Source organism: Taudactylus pleione, unplaced genomic scaffold (genome assembly GCF_031769625.1).
Source record: "Taudactylus pleione unplaced genomic scaffold, aTauple2 ptg000917l, whole genome shotgun sequence".
NCBI lineage: Eukaryota > Metazoa > Chordata > Amphibia > Anura > Myobatrachidae > Taudactylus > Taudactylus pleione.
In genome coordinates, this window is record NW_028285318.1 from 346,108 (window position 1) to 366,811 (window position 20,704).

Consider the following 20,704-nt stretch of genomic DNA (forward strand, 5'->3'; position numbering starts at 1 on the left):
TTTGAGTCAATAAAGACATGTCAGTTTTCATATGAATATCTCTAAGAAGCTCAATAATAGGTTAAATGATGGGAGACAGGTATGTGGAGGTGCAAATGATGTGGGACAGATATGTGGAGGTGTACAAGATGTGGGACAGGTATGTGGTGGTGTAAATGATGTGGGACAGGTATATGGAGGTGTAAAGTATGTGGGACAGGTATGTGGGGGTGTAAATGATGTGGGACAGGTATGTGGAGGTGTAAATGATGTGGAGCAGGCATGTGGGGGTGTAAATGATGTGGGACAGGCATGTGGGGGTGTAAATGATGTGGGACAGGCATGTGGGGGTGTAAATGATGTAGGACAGGTATGTGGTGGTGTAAATGATGTGGGACAGGTATGTGGAGGTGTAAATGATGTGGGACAGGCATGTGGAGGTGTAAATGATGTGGGACAGGCATGTGGGGGTGTAAATGATGAGGAACAGGTATGTGGAGGTGTAAATGTTGTGGGACAGGTATGTGGAGGTGTAAATGATGTGGGACAGGCATGTGGGGGTGAAATTATGTGGTACAGGTATATGTAGGTGTAAATGATGTGGGACAGGTATGTGGATGTGTTGTATTGATGGGAGAGGTGTTCTTTAACCAGCAGACAAGAGGTAAAAGTGTTTACAGATGTGCCCAGGTTCATTGTTGCCGATCATGGCACAAACGTGCTCGCGAATTGCGCTATGCGCCACGCTATGCTATGACGTGTTCCTTTTCATGGGAGTGCATCTCTATAGGATTGAATGGAGACGCTATTGCGTGTCCTCGATCGCGGGAGGGCATCTCGCGCCACATATAGCGTGTTTCACTGTGCTATGAGCAGGGGCTGGCTGGCAACTTCTAGCCTAGGGGGCAAATGCATGCAGGCGGCCCTGGCAGAGGAGTAGAGTGTAGCCAGGGTGCCCATAGCACGTGCGTGCTACGGCTTCCACCCCCCCTCAAGTGTTCCAGGGAAGAGGCGGGTCCATATGGGATTAATGTAAAGTAAAAATAAAGATTAGGGGCAGCCCCCTGTAGTGGTGCCCATATGCAGTGCCCCCCTGTGCCCCAGGAGAGGACCCCCTTATGCAGGCCTCCAGCAGTGCCCCCAGTAGTGATCCCCTCTATGCAGTGCCCCTTATACAGTGCCCCCGGTAGTGGTCCCCCCTGTGCAGTGCCCCCAGTAGTAAGCCCCTTATATAGTGCCCCCAGTAGCAGTGCCCCTTATATAGTGCCCCAAGTAGCAGTCCACCCCCCATGCAGTGCCCCCAATAGTGGTAACCCTTATGCAGTGCCCCTTAAATAGTGGCCCCAGTTGTAGTCTACCCCTATGCAGTACCCCCAGTATTGCCCTTTATATAGAGCCCCAGCAGTGGTCCCCCGATGCAGTGCCCCAGTAGTAGTCCCCACCCCCCTATGCAGTGCCCCTAGTAGTAGTCCCCTCCCCCTATGCAGTGCTCCTAGTAGTAGTCCCCCCCTTGTAGTGCCCCTAGTAGTAGTCCCCCCTTGTAGTGCCCCTAGTAGTAGTCTCCCCCTTGTAGTGCCCGTAGTAGTACTCCCCGCCTTGTAGTGCCCCAGTAGTCCCCCCCCATGTAGTCCCCACCCTTGTAGTGCCCCCAGTAATAGTCCCCCCCTTGTAGTGCCCCTAGTAGCCCCGCCTTGTAGTGCCCCCAGTAGTAGACCCCCTTGTAGTGCCACAAGTAGTGCCCGCCCCCCCAGTAGACACACGTAATAATTTTTTTAAAAAAAAACACTTACCTGAATCCCTGCTCCCGCCGCCGCCATCCGCTCCTCCGTCTGTCCTCCCAGGCCAGCCCGTTCTGCATTATGGGAGAGACGTCGTGACGTCATGACGCCTCTCCCATTACCCACTGCAGGAGCTGGAAGATGGAACGGCTCCGACAGTGGGTGCAGCAGCAGCAGCTAATGCGAGTCTGACAGACTCTCATTGGCTGCTACTTAAAACAAACACACAGCTGCCGGCGCCGGCGGTTGTGTGTTTGTCAGTTACTGTGTAGTGCTGACCGAACTCCGTCTGGTCAGCGCTACACACGCGGTGCAGCTGTGACACAAAGAGCAACAATGAAGCTGGCCAGATCTGTATTCCAACTTTTTACAAACTTTTATAAAAACACTGAAAAATTACTATGCAGACATTTTTCTGTACCCCAAAATACAGGAAAGGCTTTAATTTGCTGATTAACACTAAGTCGCTATTATTTTTTTAAACCATTAATAAAAAGTGCAAAAATCCAGCATCTATCACCTTTTAGATATCTTCAGTACTTTCCTTCTGGTCATCTTCTATATTGTCCAGCTATCTCAGATGACTCTTTTTTGGGATTCAGGATGGATTCCCCACTTTTTCATGACTTTCTCCCGGGTCACATTTTGTACAAAAGTTACACACCCTCACTGTGAGTCCTACAAATTGGCAGTTCTAATTGGATCGTGCATAATCTCGGGTGCACAAATTTGTGCGATATCTGCGAGTTTCATGAAACAAACTCATATTTGCAACTCACACCTAATAGGATTGAGCCCATTATGTTTGGTCTATGGCTGATTATATGACGCTGATTGTTGCAGAAAGGGAAGTGTGGAGGGTATATAGGTGGAAGACCCTGTTCATGGCTGCACCCTGCACTGTATAATGGCCTGCCCATGCTGTATTATTATACAGGTCATGTCTGCCCTATACTGGTGTTTAAATTAGAGGTGGGTGGAGTTACTGTATTTAATATGTATGGAAACTGTATTTTTGCAGGGATGAATTGGAGGGGAGGGATATCCAAACCAGAATCTCATCTAGGGCCCCATGGGGTCTTAATCCGGCTCTGATGCAGGGATGGACATAACACACAGGGCTTATTATTAGGTTGGCTTTCATTGATGTGTTTGGTTTTATAAAGTTAGGAAAGCAGCAGCATTCATGTTGCATAATGGTCTCTGGCCCTGATTCAGAGCCGGACGGTCTGACAGAGCGCTCGCTCTGAATCAGGGCTGTCCTTCTTGATTTTTAGAGCGGCCTCCTGGCCGCTGGTATAGCTGTGGGTGACCACCCACAGCTATAGCGAGCGGCCAGGAAGATGGTCGCGATGGTCAAGACCATCGCGACCATCGGGCTTGGGACGAGACCCTTGTGGTAGGGTCTCGTTGCCGCAAGCCCTGGAGTGCTTTCGGCTCAAACAGAGCCGAAAGCACTCCCACTGACATCACTTGTGATGTCAGTGGGGCCGGCCCCAGACGGTAGGCGTTCCCATGGGAACGCCTCCGTCTGGGCAGCCGCACCCTGGCACCACCACCAAAGGGGGCGTGCTGTCACTCAACATCGACAGCACACCCCCTTTGGTACGAGACCCGGAGCGACGGTTTGCCCGTCGCTATCCGGGTCTCGCGCATGCGCACTGGGCCACCATCGACCCGCTTGCGAGCGCTCAGCGCTCGTGAGCGGGTCTGAATCAGGCCCTCTGTACACTGTAGCAATAAGACCCTAAGCCTACATCAAATTACAACTTCCAGCAGCATAAGGGTAACTGTCCTCCTCCTCTCCCAACTCTGGCTGGATAACTTGTCTGTACAGGGATGTGCTATTGGCTGCATATGTTCCCGAAGCTGTGCGGTAGTGCTGTGTCAGTGTTGTGGTTGTGAATGAAGAGCCTGGAAGAAATACAGGGGCCAAAATGGCAAAAGCAATGACCCTTAAGGCTTACTGATATCTGTCAACAGGTAGGTGGTGTGATGAGTTATTCCAGTTGCCCCCGAGAAGGTGACATTAAGCTATTGGGGGGCATAAAAATGAAATTATATCTTGGCCCCCAACCTAAAAAGTTGTGGCTCCCATGGACTGCCAGTGCAGGCTCCGCTGTCTCAAGTCTCAAAAGAAAATACTGTTGCCTGTAATACACTACCTTTCCCACCACAAAGCAACCCAGTGACCACCATACAATACGTAGTGCATCGCAGTGATCACCATAGAATTCACAGTGCAACACAGTGATTGCCATATAACACAGAACACAGCATATAATACAAAGAAAATAAATGGTCACCATGTAATACAGAGCATAACATTAACCACCCTACAACACAAAGAGCATAACATTGACTGCCATACAATACAGAGGGCTTCACAGTGATTGCCACATAATACACAGAGGTACATATACTATAAAGCAGAGGTTCCCAAACGTGATCCTCAAGGTTCCCCAACAGTTCAGGTTTTAGAGATATCCATGGTTGAGCAAAGGTGGTTGAATCAAATTGACTGAGGTACTCATTAAGGGCCTGATTCATTACAGATCGCAATGGTGATTGCAATTGCGATTACGCACGCAGTCTCACTGCTATAGTATCTCAGGAATTGCTAATTTCATCGCACGTTAAGAGTACTCAAGCTGCTTACAGCATCGCAGTGGATAATTTATGCAGGCCCCTGCAACAGCATTTGCATGCCCTGGCACGCCTGTGTTTCGCAGACCACCACCCCCATCTCCTCCCACAAACGGCACTTCCTGTCAATCACTCTGTGATGGGTCTGCATAGTCCAGATCGCAGTGGCCTGTTCGTACATGCATACTGTGATGCATACGCAGAACGCAACAAGCGGCCCATTGCGTGCGTAATCGCAGTTGCGAATGAATCAGGCCCTAAGTCACCTGTGCTTAACCATAGATATCTCTAAAACCTGACCTGTTGGGAAGCCTTGAGGACCGCGGTTGGGAACCTCTGGTATAGAGAACATCAGTAATCACCATTTAATACAGAGTATTTGAGTTTGCCAGACAATATAATTCCTTTATCATTAATTATCACCTCCTCAAAAATCATTAACTACAGTACTTCAGCATCATTGTAACAACCCCATTCAAATTAATTATCTCCTTTACAATGATTACCCTAATCCCCATTGTTAATTAACTCCCACACTGATTTGATCACGCTCATTAACCTCTAATTTCTTCTCTCAGTCTCATAAAGCCTTCATCATAGTTAGAGCACCATCACCATCATAATAAAACCCAATTGTTATGATTACTCCTTAGTCTTAATATTGCTTTCATTCAACTATACTCATTCTGTCCTATTCCCTAATTTACCTGTTAACCATCCTCTTGTTGTAGCTACACAGTGTGCCCATACATTAAATCAGCAGTGACCATATATAATGCCCACTAGTACCCCTTCTACAAGTTCTTACAACATGAATGTGTTTACAGTAATGCTGCTGCTGACCTCTGGTGGGGGGAGTGGTGTAGAATAAGTCCGGCTGAGGTAGCTGTGTGGAGTTGCTGTATCTGGGAAGTTGACCAGCTTGTAAGTTTGTAAACCATTAAAACAGCAAAGCTTCATAAATTACTTCCTCATTTCTGTTGGTCATGGAGTTAAAGAGGCAGGTCCTGGCCTACTAAGTCTGTAAGGAGGATAGGCCATCAGAGAGAGGGCAGGTGCTATGCAGCTGTAGCACATGGCAGCTGACAAAGAATAATATATTCAGTATTTTATACAATACCTGTGCTTTTCCCCCAGTTAAATAATTAGACCAAAAAACTGAAACCCACCTGGTATCCAGTCCTCCAGTATAGCCTTGCACCACCTAGACACTGCCCTGGTGAGGCTAGAGAGAGTGTATTTTGAGTCTGACGCTCCGGAGCTCGCTACCAAAGGGGCGGCTGTCAATGTTGATCGACAGCTGCCCCCGTTTGGTAAGCGGGCCAGGGGGGTGGTTTCCAAAATGGAGGCGTTCCTTTACGAACACCTACCGTTTTGTGGGCGGCCGCACTGACATCATCAGTGATGTCAGTGGGGAGCTTCCTGCTCCATCAGAGCAGAAAGCTCCCTGGGGCTTACGAGTGCCCAGACCCAACCTTAGGGTCTGGTCGTAAGCCCTGATGGTCGCGATGGTGATCACCATCGCGACCATCAACCTGGTCGGTCGTTAAGCTGTGGGTGGTAACCCATAGCTTAACGATCGACAAGGAGGCAGCCGTTCAGGATGCAAGCGGCCGCCCTGATTCAGGGCGACCACTTGCATCTAATGACCGCCTCTGAATGAGGGCCTTAGTGCTATATCTGGACTTTAGTTTTTGACTTATTCATGTCTATCAAACCATTCATTAAAAGTTCCACCTTTTCATTTAAACCTGCTTCAGTGTCTGCTCCTATCACCACCCAGAGCCCACAACAAAACCAGAAATTCACAGTTTGCACTGGCCCCATGGACCCGGCCATGGAACAGGAGTCTGGAGTAGATTTATTTCGGTGCATTGCTGGCCGTTTGGAAAACCTGGAAACCATGCAGCATCAAATGGCTCAGTTTTACAGGAAATGTCTAAAAGACAGGATAATCTGCAAACCTCCTTATCCTCCCCTGGGGTAATAGTCCCTACGCTCTCTCCTGCATCTGGAAATACTGGTAACAGAACATCTCCTCGCTTACACCTTCCTATGCCCAGCAAATTTGACGGCAACCCTAAACTCTGCCGGGGGTTTCTGAATCAGTGCGATATACATTTCACCTTACAGCCTGATAAATTTCCCACTGCAAAAACTAAAGTGGCTTACATAGTGTCTCTGTTGTCCAGCTCAGCCTTGGATTGGGCTTCCCCACTCTGGGAGCGTTCAGATGGTCTGCTGGATAACTATACAGCCTTTGTGTCATCATTCAGGAGGATCTTTGATGAGCCCGGACGTACTGTATCAGCTTCATCTGGTATTATGACTCTGAGACAAGGAATCCATTCTGTCAGCCAGTATGCCATACAATTTCAGATTTTAGCATCAGAGCTCAAGTGGAATGAGAAAGCCCTCACCTCAGCCTTTTGGCATGGACTCTCGGACCAAGTAAAAGATAATCTGGTCACCCGTGAGCTTCCCACCAATCTAATCGACGTGATTTTGCTCTGTAATAATATCGACCTACGCTTCAGAGAACGTCAGGCTGAAAAGCACAGGTCTGACAGGCAAAGCTCATCTACCCTTCCCTTACCTACCCATCCATCCCCTACTCCTATGGATGAAGAGCCTATGCAGGTGAACCATACCCATCTCTCCAAAGAGGAATGTCAGAGAAGGATGTTAAAAAACCTCTGTCTATACTGTGGAAATTTGGGACACCTGGTGGCCCCCTGTTCCCGCAAATCGGGAAACTGACACTGGGGACATCAAGTTAGGAGTAATGTGTCCGTCCTCAAATAATAAAGATTTCGTAATACCTTAGCTATAGATCTAAAGCCTAAACCTGCCTTTGTTTCTGTTTTATTAGATTCTGGAGCAGCCGGAAATTTCATAACCTCCAGCTTAGTTGACAAACTACACACTTCTTGTTCATCCCTCACTCATGCGATTTCCTTGACTGCCGTGGATGGTCGGCCTCTGGCTAATGGAGTTGTCACCAAGGAAACTCTACCAGTGCTAGTCCGTATTGGAGCACTCCATTCTGAGTCTTTGAAGTTTATAGTGATACCTGAGGTGTCCCAAGACATTATTTTAGGACTACCCTGGCTACGGCTGCACAATCCTAGGATAGACTGGTGTTCTATGCAAATTTTTTCATGGGGGACAGACTGTCAGAAATCCTGTCTTCCCAAGATACAACCTGTAAGAAAAACAGCTTCATTAATATCTCCAGCAATTCCTAAGGAGTATCAAATGTTCACTGATGTCTTCTCCAAACAACAAGCGAATGTCTTACCTCCTCACAGAGAATGGGATTATGCTATTGACCTGCTGCCTGATCAGATTCCACCTCGTGGTCACACCTATCCTCTGTCCTTACCAGAGACCAAAGCAATGTCTGAGTACATCCAGGAGAATTTGGAAAAAGGATTTATTCGCCCCTCCACCTCTCCTGCCAGAGCTGGGTTCTTTTACATTGCCAAGAAGGACGGCGGCTTAAGACCTTGTATAGACTACCGAGGCCTGAATGATATAAGAGTCAAAAATCGATATCCGCTTCCACTAATCATGGAGTTATTTGACAGGGTCAAGGGGTCATCGTATTCTCCAAGTTAGAGAGGGGCCTACTATCTCATTCGTATTCGCTCATGTGACGAGTGGAAGACCGCTTTTAATACTAGGGATGGACATTTTGAATACCTTGTGATGCTTTTTGGCTTCTGCAATGCCCCCGCTGTCTTTAAGGGCTTCATTAACAAAATTTTCCGGGATCTATTATATGTGTCAGTCGTTGTCTATCTGGACGACATATTGATTTTCTCGTCTTCTCTAGAGGAACATCATCACCATGTGAAGAAAGTGCTGTCTCGTCTAAGAACCACCTCTACTGAGAACTGGAAAAGTGTGTCTTTAGTGTACCTAGTGTGCCATTTCTTGGTTACGTCATCTCTCGCTCCAGCCTAGAAATGGATCCCAAAAAAGTGCAGGCACTCCTGGATTGGTCCCGTCCTCAAACCTTGAAAGCCATCCAGAGACTACTTGGATTCGCCAACTATTATAGACGTCACTGATGGCTCCCATTACAGCCCTGACCCGTAAAGGCACTAATCCTGCCCTATGGTCACCCGAGGCAGAGGCAGCCTTCCAGCTTTTGAAACAAGCCTTTATCTCAGCTCCAGTCTTAAGACAACCAGACATGAAATTTCCCTTCACTGACCATCGGAACCACCTCTTCCTCAAAAACATTCAGTGTGTGAGCCCTCGTCTGGCCCGATGGGCAATTTTCTTTGCTCGCTTTCAGTTCACCATGACCTTCTGATCCGGAGCTCTTAATCAGAAAGCAGATGCTCTGTCTAGATCTCTCCTCTATAACGACAATTCGGAGACCCTGCGTATTGCCCATGTCCTGGAGTCAAGAGTGTTTGCCACCGTACATATACAGCCCCCTACTGGGAAAACTTTTGTGGCCCAGGAGTTAAGGAAGCAGCTCCTAACCTGGGCTCACTCCTCTCATTTTGCAGGTCACTCAGGTACTCGAAAGACTCTGGAACTTTTAAAGAGAAGTTATTGGTGGCCGTCCATGAAAACTGATGTATTGGAGTTTATTTCCTCTTGTGCCTCATGTGCTCAGCATAAGTCTTCACGTCAAGCCCCAGCTGGTGAATTGTTACCCCTGCCTATTCCATCAAGTCCATGGACACATCTGTCCATGGAGTTCGTAACGGATTTACCTAGCTCTCAGGGTTACATCACCATCTGGGTTGTGGTAGACCGATTTTCGAAGATGGTTCATTATATACCTCTAAAGAAACTGCCTATTGGTCCTGACTTGGCTCATCTGTTCGTCCACCACACTTTTCGCCTCCATGGATTTCCTACTGAAATAGTTTCCAATCGTGGCACTCAATTTGTGGCAAAGTTCTGGAGAGCCTTATGTTCTGTTCTACAAGTAGTTAAACTTCTCCACGGCCTATCACCCTCAGAGCAATGGATCCAAAGAGAGGGTCAATCAAGATCTTGAGACCTTCCTAAGGATCTTCATGACGCCATCCCAAGACAATTGGTCTGAATTGCTACCATGGGCAGAATTTGCACATAATGCCTCGTATCATTCCTCGACAAATCAAACGACATTTCAAATCGTCTATGGTCTTCACCCTTGTATTCCTGAGTTTCGAAGCCTGCCTGCCTTTGATGTGCCAGCCGTGGAGGATACTGTACAGAGATTTGCATCTAATTGGGCTCAGGTACGTTCTGATTTGGAGAAGGCGTCTTCCCGTTACAAACTTCAGGCAGATAGAAGATGTAGGATGGTACCTTGCATGCAAGTTGGAGACCAAGTCTGGTTGTCCACCCGAGAACATCCGTCTCAGAGTACCTTTGATGAAGTTTGCTCCCCAGTTCATTGGACCCTTTTCCATCACAGAAATAATCAACCCTGTGGCTTATCGCCTTCAGCTGCCTGCTTATCTGAAAATTAAAAACTCATTCCATATCTCCCTCCTAAAACCCCTAATATTGAACAAATTCCGCAAGGTCCTTCCTGTTCCCCCTCGCATCCAGACTGAAAGAGGCATGGAGTTCAAGGTCTCTCAGGTCCTGGATTCTTGCATCCGCAGAGGATGATTGCAGTATCTCCTGGATTGGAGGGGTTATGGTCCGGAGGAGCGCTGTTGGACCGATGCTCGAGATATCCATGCTCCCACCCTGGTCAGGAGATTCCATACTGCTCATCTGGAAAAGCCTGGTGAGTGTCCTGAGGCCACCCATAAGGGGGGGATACTGTCACGACCAGAGTTTCTCGGCATGGTGGTCGATGGGTATTACCTGTGAGGTCACTATGGTGGGGGGCATCTGGCGGTGGCACTGGTGTTTGGCGAGAAGCGTTGGCTGTGCGTGGTTCTCTGCGGGCATGTAGTCACTTTGGGCTGTTGAGGCCTGGTGGTGCTTCTGTTCCGCTCCGGCATGGGCCCCGCCGTCTTGCCTCCGGTCATGTGACCTAATTGCCCAATCCTGGTTTGTCACATGCTCTCTCTGGCCAGTCACGGCACAGTATTTGGTATTTAGGGAGGTTCAGAGCCTCACTTCATTGCCAGTGCAACGTGTTTCTCAGCATAGCTGAGAGTTCCCTGTGCACACCACCTGTTTCCTGTGATACACTACCTGCCTGCCTGCTCCAACTCTGCTGGACTACCCTGCATCCTCCATTACCTTCCCCTTGCCTGAGTACCTGAGTCTGCTGTTCATCCTATACCTTGCCTCAACTGACACTCTGCTGGATAATCTTTCCTCAGCCTGCATTCTTCATTTCAGCCACTACACCTGATTTCTCCAGCCTATCATCAACTGGACATTTCCCTATTAACCAGTCACTACCTGGACAGTTCCCATTGTCTGCCACTACCTGAACATTCTCTATTAACCAGTCACTTCCTGGACATTGTTCATTGCTTGTCACTAACTGGAGTTTTTCCCATTACTTCATTACAGCTCCCAAGTGCACTTAGTGCTATATCTGGACTTTAGTTTTTGTCTTATTCATGTATATCAAACCAATCATTAAAAGTTCCACCGTTTCATTTAAACCTGCTTCAGTGTCTGCTCCTATCACCACCCCGGGCCCACAACAAAACCAGAACCTCACACATAACATGCACTGAAGCAATTCCTGAGTGAGGTCTGACCTGCCTTAACTGTGCGTATGGGTACAATGTTACTCAATGTTACCGATAAATTCACTATGTTGCCATAGGATGTTGCCACACGCCGCTGTGTGCTGGGCTGCAGTGGGAGACTGCTCGCGGATCCTTAGCAACAGCCACAGCAGTCTCCTATGCCTGTAGGGGGAGAGATCACACTGATCGCGTCCCCCCACTGGCTATGCGCCGGGCTGAGTGGCTCACAGCTCCTCCCCTCCAAAGCGGCGCTGCAAAAAAAAGTTAGGGCTTTTTCCTCCTAAGGGGGCGTTGTCATGCTTCCCACGATTAGGCCACGCCCCCTTGACCCAGGCCTGGCATGGCTATGGGCACGCCTGACTGTAAGTAACTATTCATAACATTTAAGTTACCGTATACTTACTTTTGTAAGCTAATAATAGGCAGACGGTGTGTTTAGATTTAATCTATTAATATACTGTTTACTTAATATTATTTTTATTGGTAAGTAGTCTAGTTAAGACCATATTAATTTAACTAATATATGTCTTTATAAATAAATTATATATATTATATACTTATTGGGTATATAAAATAGCTACTGTTGATCAGTTCCTTTATTACTTGCAAAGTATAAGCCCACCTATTGTAGCTAAAAGGTAAGGATACAGTGATTAGGCTACCTCAGTACTCACAAATAGCTAGGTTATTAGCCTCATATACAGAGTATTAACTGTGAGTGCTCTGTCAATAGAATAACACATTAAATGGGTGTCCTTACTAGTGTGAGCCAAATTTCGGGGTTTATATAGAGTATGTTGCATAGTTGTCTATGCTGCAGGAACATTCAGGAGACTACCAAATTTGTTAATGTAATGGGCTCAGGGCTGCCATCAGAAATTGTGGGGCCCAGGACTGACAAAACGGGCAGGGCCCAACGCCTCCCCTTAGTCTCACACACATATACGCTGCTTTCATGGGCACAATTTCCTCTGTCTCTCAGTGTCACTCCACAATCCCCTCTGTCACTCAGTGACTCACACACACACACATTTCCCTGTCTCTCAGTGCCCCCCACACCCCCCTCTATCTTTTATATCCATTTCAAACTTATGCCAAATACCCGGGTTTTTGCACGTGAACGCGCATCAACCCGGGTCTGGCATAAGTCTGAAAGGAGCAACCCGGGTTGACAGTCCCGGGTCCACTACCCTGCTCCGAGGAATCCCCTACTGAGGGGCTGAAAGCTGAGGTTCCGGGTTGAGGGAGGAATCGAAGGCGAGGGGCCTGAGTGTAAGTTCTCCTCATCCACAAGTATCGGATGTTGACAAGACCTGACCAAAGGCGCAGAGTCTAACCTGCCAGAAGGTGTTCACCAGTGACCCCTCCAAGCGGGATATGGGTTTAGCTGCTCCCAGTAAGCAGGTCGCGACCCTTTGGTCAGGTATCCGACACGAGTGGAAAATGGAGAGAGATACACTGATACGGCCTAGAGGAAGTACTTTGGAGAAGTACAAGTACAGGTTCTATACCTGTAGGTACAGGTTTGGTACAATTGGAATTGCTTCCTGAAGTGATATACAGAAAGACAGGAGGGCAGGTCCAAGGAGGAGTCAGATACTCTGCTGGCACCGGAGGATGGTGATAGCACTAAAATAGATGAGCACTGAATGCATGGAGTGTGGATCCTGGCGCATCGTTGGAACATAAGGATGGATCACTGGTTGTAGTCAGTTGTACTGTGTACACGAGGTGCGAACTAAGACACACCGGAGAATGACACAGTGGTAGTACTCGGTAGATGTGGACTGAGTACACGGGGTGCGAATTGAGACACACTGGAGGATGACACAGTGGTTGTACTTGGGAGATGTGTACTGAGTACACGGGGTGCAATGCCAGACGCTCTGGAGGATGACACGGGTTATCCTCAGTTAATGTGTACTGAGTACACGGAGTGCGATGCCAGACGCTCCGGAGGATGAAACTGTGGTTGTACTCAGCTTGAAGTGTACTGAGTACACGGAGTGTGAATGGAGACACACCAGAGGGTGATAAAAGTTGGAGAAGACTCCATAGCAAGGAACAGGAACCTGGAACGAAGTGACGGCAAGCATACACCAGTAGTAACGACGTTGTACAGGCAACTTCCTGGTGTCCAGAGCCCAGTATATATACCCTATGGGAATAGTTCATAGGAGGGCAGCGTCAGCTGACCGAGACCACGCTACCATTGGTTGAACGAACAATCAGGTGAGAAGGACTATCATGGCGGCGCGGCGCCCATGTCAGTAACCCCATGGAAATCCCAGAGCGCCTATGGCAGAATCTTCAGCGCGTCACCCGGAGCCGCACATGATGTCTGACTGCATTAGTAGTCAGGGGAAGCCGGTGCTGGGGTAACGGCCATTATCCTCAGCTTGGGGTGATAATACTTTGGCTGGGGTGACCCGGTGATAGGATCCCTTGGCTGTGGCAGTACACCCCGGCCGGATTTCAGCCTGGTGCCGGTTTTAAATACAGAGGGACCCCTACGCAATCCCCCCCCCCTATTTTTAAAACCAGGAAAGGCTCAGCAGCCCAATGCTGGTTCCTAAAATAAGGGGTAACCCTACTAGTTTTTTACCCCGTATTTGTGGGAACCAGGACGGACTGAGCAGCCTGGGGCTTCTTATGCTTTTTTTTTTTTTTGGGGGGGGGGGACCCTACATAATTTTTTTTAAACATTTACCCTTTTTTACAGGTACAACACAAGCAGCCTGCACAAATCTCACTGATATGTGCAGGCTGCTTGTTCAGGAGAGTTTGGCAGAGAGAAGTCACTGCAATCTCGGGTGAGTAATCTCATCTAAACCTGCTACTCGGGGGAGAAATCTCAATCTGCTTCATCATCGGCCAACTCTCAGCTAAACTCACTTCTTACTAAATTTGTGAGTTTCAGAAGCATCAAATCACCCGAGTTTTGGCAATGCTAATCGAGATGAAAAAAAGAAAACTTGATCAAACTCGATTCTTAGTAAATTTACCCGTAAGAGTAATGCTCAGCACATATTGCATTGATTGAAAAGTGTATTCTCAAATGACATCTCCTGTATCTACAGCAGGCGAAACCTAAAGTTCCAGTAATATGGTGTAGTGTTAAAGCTGCGCTGTTGGAGCTGAGCTGTGTCTGTACTTGGAAATCTTCCAGACAGCCAGGTTATAAATCTTCTGGAGTGTTTCCCTCTCCCCTTCCCGGGCTCTGCTTCTCTGGATGGTCACCTTGACCTAGCCAGCAGCAGGGTCACATCTATACTCAGTGATAGGAAGGGAGAGGTGCACAGAGCAGGCCACACTTTAGGTTTCAGGGGATTTATCCTTCATTCTTTTCTTTGAGATGTGATGGTAATAAGAATTCCTGGGGGTATTGCAGGAGTGAGGTAATAAGAAGGGAAGGAATCATGCCTGACGTGAGGGCTGGGAGGAGTAAAGGGAGGACTGCAGGCTGCTGATCCTCCTTCGTTTGTCCACAGTGTATGGATGTTGGGACAATATCTGCTCAGTGCATGGTAGTGTAGTGTATGTGTGTGTGCAGCCTGCATTAGCTTCTCTGTGCCCTAGGACAAAGTGATAAAGCAACAAGTTGCTGCCTCGCCCTTCTTCCCCTGTGTGGATGTAACGGGATGAGGAAGAGCCTGTGATCACAGACACCCTGCATGGATAACCTCCCTCTTGTGGATTATAAATGATGTCAGGGATCAGTCTGTGTATACACTGCTGCTGCTGTCGCCTGGGGATTGGGACCCTTTAAGGATTGTGTCAGTGTCCGGGGAAAGAGCATCTGATCTAACTCACCACGTCTGACCCAGGCTATGGAGGGCTCCGCTGTGTGTTTCATGCTTTGCCCTGTGGAAATGCTGTATGTCTGGGTGAGAAGAGCATGAAGCCTACAGGATGGGAGCGAACAATGGCAAGTACGGCAGTGAGGGTGAGTGACACTGCCCACACAATACTTACTCAGACCTGAGGAAGTGGGGAGGGGGCTCTTCCTTGCTTTCACTGTTGTTTTACTGCTGATATTATTATATCATGTACAGCATGTAGGTGACTTTAGTTTACACCCCGCAACTAGTTCAGCCAACTCATACCTTATACTTTTTCGTTAAAGCCAGTTTTAATGTCCTTAAAGTAGGTGATGATTTGCAGTATGGCTTCTGGAATACCGTATGAAACCATCAGCAATTTATCCTTCTGTACTGTCCAATAGACAACAATGCAATCACAAGTACAGTAACTGTCATAGGCTGCGTGAGTGACAGGATAGTAACTGTCTCCACTCCTGTCAGCCCTGTGACGGTGCCTGTCTTACTGGGCTGCTGACAGGCTGAGAGAGTGCTCAGCTATACTGATGCTATAGTACTGCCTGGCCTGAATCTAATGCCACTTGTAGCTTGTAGTCAGTCTGACTTGTAACAATAAAAGAATAAAATACAATTCCTAGCGGATTTAAGAATCTTAATCAAATACTAATGCATGTGATTTTTTTTTTGTTAGTGCAAAGATTTGCAAAAAGTATATAAGTGAGAAAATAATATACCATGCACCCATGCTCAGTGTTACCTATGTGAACTGTCTATCATGTTTCACAAAAAGTGTTAACCTGCATAAATTATAATTAAATATCACCACAAACGTGATAGTTAAAAATCCAGGAGCTTGACTTGAGACTCCTGACTGCTGATGCCGGCTCATACTGTAGCTTGGGTGGAACACTGCCCCTTTTCTCTGCACATGGAACTACAAAGCGGAATTACCTTCTTATGGGGGGTTGTTATAATGGGAGAGTCAGAGAGGTTACCAAATGACATCTTTTCAAGATCAATCAAATGAATAATAATATATGCAAATGAGCCACACCAGTGCTTGCTATATTTGTGGAGTATGACACAGCAATATCTTATGTTACATGCAGGCACAGTTGTTCTGTTCCAACCACAAGCCACCAGGGGGTGCAGGTACAGAACTGCTTGGAGTTTGGTTCTTTCTTTATTTTTGTGATAGAGGAAAGAACAGTAAAATATACCTCACCAGCTCCATAGGGAAAAGTTCTTTAATAGTGTTAGACAATTTCACTTTCATGTAATAATGGTAGCTACTTTGGAAAAAAAAAGCAAAGTTAATGTGGTTAGAAAACAAAATTAAATTTAGTATGTCTGACATGCATTAAAACAATCAAAACAGAGCCGTAACTAGATTTTTTGGTGCCCTGTGCCAGAAAGAGTATTGGCGCCCCCCCTCATTTTTCAAATGGCCATAATGCTCCCAAAAAAGGGCCATGGCCTCATGGGGAAGGGCCAGGGAAGAGACAAGGGAGGGCAGGAGATGCTGGTGATGAAATAGCAGGAAGCTACAAGAAAGAATGATAACAAACAGAAATTTGACAGGCCCAAACAGCGCCCCCTGACCTGTGGTGCCCTGTGCGATGGCATCGGCCGCACTACCCTAGCTACGGCCCTGAATCAAACCCTTGAAAGATGTTGCCTTGTTATTCAAAATATTTATTTCTCTATCACTTTAATTGAGCCTATTTATTAAGCATTTTATCCTAAAACAAATTAGGTTTTTTACAGGATTATGGCAACATTAAGTACCATTGCAATATATTACAGCTATAACACCAGTTTTACCACATATATCTCTGGTGTTGATTAAACTTTCGCTGACTATTGCTGTCCCCATAGAGAACTACTGTATTTGGGACTTTGGTAGTCAGTGAATGGATGACTGCAATACAGTTCTATTTTACAAGCTCCAAAAAGCTTAACTTTTAAAAGTTTGATATTGATAGTAAAAGAGATCCTTAGATGACAATATACATTGTCATGCTTTTCGCAATCTTTTGGCTAAAGAGGGATCTTTGGGTCCCTCCCCAGCAGCTTATACTTGCAAATACTTTGGAAACATTGTGCCGCATATCTGCAAGGCCGGCAACACTGATGTCTCTGGGGGCCCCACCATCTCACCACCCCCGATCCCACACATCCAGGGCCGTAACTAGGGTGGTGCGAACCATGGCACAGGGCACCGCAGGGTAGGGGGCGCTGTTTGAGCCTGTCAATTTTCCAGTTTATTATCATTCTCACTTGTAGCTTCCTCTTCTTTTATCCCCAGCATATCCTGGCCTCCCCTATCTCTTCCCTGGCCCTTCCCCATGAGGCCATGGCCCATTTTCAGGTGCACTATCTTATGTCCCTATTTAAAAAAGGGGGGGCGCGAATGCTTTCTCAGGCACAGGACACCAAAAGTCTAGTTACAGCTCTGTACACATCCCTCCCCTGCATGTGTGATATGTGAAGCATGATAATTTTACCTGAAAGATATGCCAGCCTTTAAATAAAATAAAAATACACTATGACTTACCATACACTGACTCTGTCACTAACGATTCAGGCTGTAGTTCTTGTCTGCCGTCTCTTGCAAGGTCTGCTTGATGACAGTGCTGTGGATGCCTCAGGGGTAGGACGGATGGTGTCTGCAGCCATTCATACTCAGTCCTCAACCCCTCATCACCTTCCTCAAATTCAGCCTCTCATCACCATTCTTAGCCCAGAAGCCCCCCATCACTTTCCTCTGCCCCATAACCATCCTCCGTCCCCAGCCCCCTTCACCTTCCTCCGTTCCCATCCCCCTTCACCTTTCTCTGCCCCAGCCCCCATCACCTTCCTCTGCCCACTTCACCTTCCTCTGCCCCAGCCTGTCACATTCTGCTTCCAGCCCCCATCACCTTCGTCTGCCCCTTCACCTTCCTCCATCTCCAGCCCCCATCACTTTCCTCTGCCCCCAGCCCCTGTCACCTGCCCCATTCACCTTCCTCCATCCCCAGCCTCCATAACCGTTTTCATCCCCAGCCCCCCATTACCTTCCTCTGCCCACTTCACCTTCCTCTGCCCCCAGCCCGTCACTTTCTGCTCCCAGCCCCCATCACCTTCGTCTGCCCCTTCACCTTCCTCCATCCCCAGCCTAATCACCTTCCTCCATCTCCAGCCCCCATCACTTTCCTCTGTCCCCAGCCCGTCACCTGCCCCATTCTCCTTCCTCCATCCCCAGCCTCCATAACTGTTTTCGTCCTCAGCCCCCATCAGCTTCCTCTGCCCCAGTAACTATCACCTTCCTCTGCCCCCTTCACCTTCTTCCGTCCCCAGCCTCCATCACCTTCCACTGCCCCCAGCCCCTATTTCTTATCCTCTATATCCCCAATCACCTCAACTACTTAACCCAGGCTTAACAGAGGCAGTGGAGCAGCCTGCCTGACAGGCAGTGAATACGTGGCCCATGACATCACGCCACCGTGTTGTTAACTTGGAAGAGCCCGGCGCTGCCCGGGCCAGGCTAGAAGTGAGCAGTGGCTGGGCGGCGGCTATGGGTCCCCGCGGCCACAGTAGTCCTCCAATGTCGCCAGGCCTGCACATGTGCATACCATGTTTTGCATTTCAGATGCCTGCACAGCCACCTTGATATCGGGATGCGTCTGTTTTCACAGATGTGTCCAAATCAGAATCAAGCCCAAAATCTCTGCATCCATTTCTACTTTAAGAAACAGAAGATTAGCAGGTATCAAAACACGTCAGCTAGGTTCTAATGTCTCATTGAAGTCCCATGACAGAATTCTCGTCATCTGACGCATCCTGGAGAATAGTGTGTCTGGAGGTTCCCTATCAAAACTGTGGTTATAGAAATTGTGGGTGGGGACGGGGGCATTATGTTACATTTTTATGTCTAAGAAACAAAAAAAGGAAGATTACCTTAGCCGCTAAATGTGTTATGTAGTTAGCTGCCGGTCACAATCCCAACGGCAGAATAACGGCTAGGGATTTATGACAGGCGTCGAGATACCGACACCTGTCATAATCCCGACGCCGGAATACAGGACGACGCGAGCCTGAAAAAGGTGAGCTCAGGGAGGACAGAAACCTCCCGTGGAGCGGAAGGGCATCCTGTTAGCCACGGGAGGGGGGGTTAGGTTTAGGGCACTCAGGGGAGACTTAAGGTTAGGCACCTCCCCGGGAGGGTTAGGGTTAGTCTAGGGGAACGGGGGGGGAGGGTTAGGCACCCCCGGGGGGAGGTTAGGGTTAGGCACCCCCCCGGAAGGGTTAGGTTTAGGTTGCGACACCCCTTGGGGGAGGTTATAGTTAGGCAATATCGGGGGAAAGGTTAGGGTTAGGCACCCCTAAAGGAGGGTTAGGGGGGGAGAAGGGAGGGTTAGGGTACTTACCTCACACTGGCGGGATTTCCATCTGTCGGGCTCACAGTGTCGGGATTTGAACCAGCTGCTAAACAGCAGCAGGCATTACAATCCCGTTCCGCTACATGTATCTACACCTTAATACATTTAATGGGTGAAAATATTAGAGATTCTGCAATCTCTTTTGATTAACAAGGAAACAATTTAAAAAGTTGGCAGCACTAAATGCACCTTCTGAAAGTTAGCTATGTATTAAAACATTCATTATTGAAGCCAATAAGAAAAAAAATAAACACTTTCATTACAGATAAAACAAGAGCTGCACAATCACATGGCAAAAGTATACAGGAACAGAGGGCCTAATTCAACAATTCCGAAGTTCAGGAATCTGCGCAGGTGTCAGACCCATTCTGCGCATGTGCAGAACGGGTCTGCGAGCCTGCATGTAAACTGGCAGCAGACCGTCGGCTGACGGAGATATCCTGGACTCTTCCTTGCAGCTGTGGCGGCCGGCTGCTTGACCCCATGGGTCACCTTAGATGGCCGATGGTCCGCAGAGTATCCGATGCTGCGTTGGACAACGCAGCTTGGATACATAATGGAGCAGGATGCGTGATGCCTCCTGCTGCATTACCATATCAGCACAGACGGAATAGCTAAGCTTCTTGCGAAACTGTCTGAAACTGAATCAGGCCCAGACTTCAAAAATGAATATACATTTTTCAATAGAGAACCAGAAAAAGATTTTATTCGGTATTAGAGGCATATATATCAAGCTGATTTTTACATAAAATTATGCAGTAACTGCAGTTTCTGCCTAATGTTATGTATTGTTACTATGTACTAATAGCACAAGATAGGAGATTTCACAGAAATCTCCGGCAAAGTGCTAATTTGCACTTCAGATCGCAGTCCCCATTAATATCAATGGGGACTAAGATCTGAGCCCTATGTACTAAACTACAAAAAGTAATGCTTTTCAGAGTTTAGCACCGGTAGTTTACACCATCTTCAGATGATGTACACTACTGTAAGCCTATGGGGGCTCCAGCGGCAGGTGAGAGATCTTTCTATCTCTCTCTCGCAGCCCCTGGCCGGCCCTGGAAGCTGACGCTGAGCGCATGCTCAGTATCAGCTTCCCCTGAGGAAGTCTTTCACTTCTGTGAAAGACTTCTTCTAAATGCCGGGGATATAACTCACGGGGACAGTGATTACCGCAACCACTGTCCCTGCGAGTTCCCCGTAGTACATAGCCAGAATATTTTTATTAAAAATTAAAATATACCCGGCAAGTTAGGTTCATAATAATCATGGCAGTACCGTGATTATTAGTGCATAGACCCCTTAGGGCATATTTATCAAAGCTTGATGTGAGATAAAATTGTGAGATATATATCACGAACCAATCAGCTTCTAACTTA

General features: G+C 47.6%; 1 protein-coding gene across 2 annotated transcripts in view; it reads left to right on the plus strand.

The window, feature by feature from the left end:
• FBXL7 (F-box and leucine rich repeat protein 7) overlaps nt 1–20,704 on the plus strand; it is a 387,411-nt gene that overhangs the window by 23,065 nt on the left and 343,642 nt on the right. The window contains exon 1 of one of the 2 annotated variants that reach the window (XM_088459624.1): nt 14,586–15,029. The exons of the other annotated variant lie outside the window; for it this stretch is intronic. Coding sequence (XP_088315750.1) covers nt 14,996–15,029 — 34 coding nt within the window. The 5' untranslated portion in view covers nt 14,586–14,995. Of the gene's footprint in view, nt 1–14,585; nt 15,030–20,704 lie in introns of those variants that run through there. 2 annotated transcript variants of the gene reach the window in all.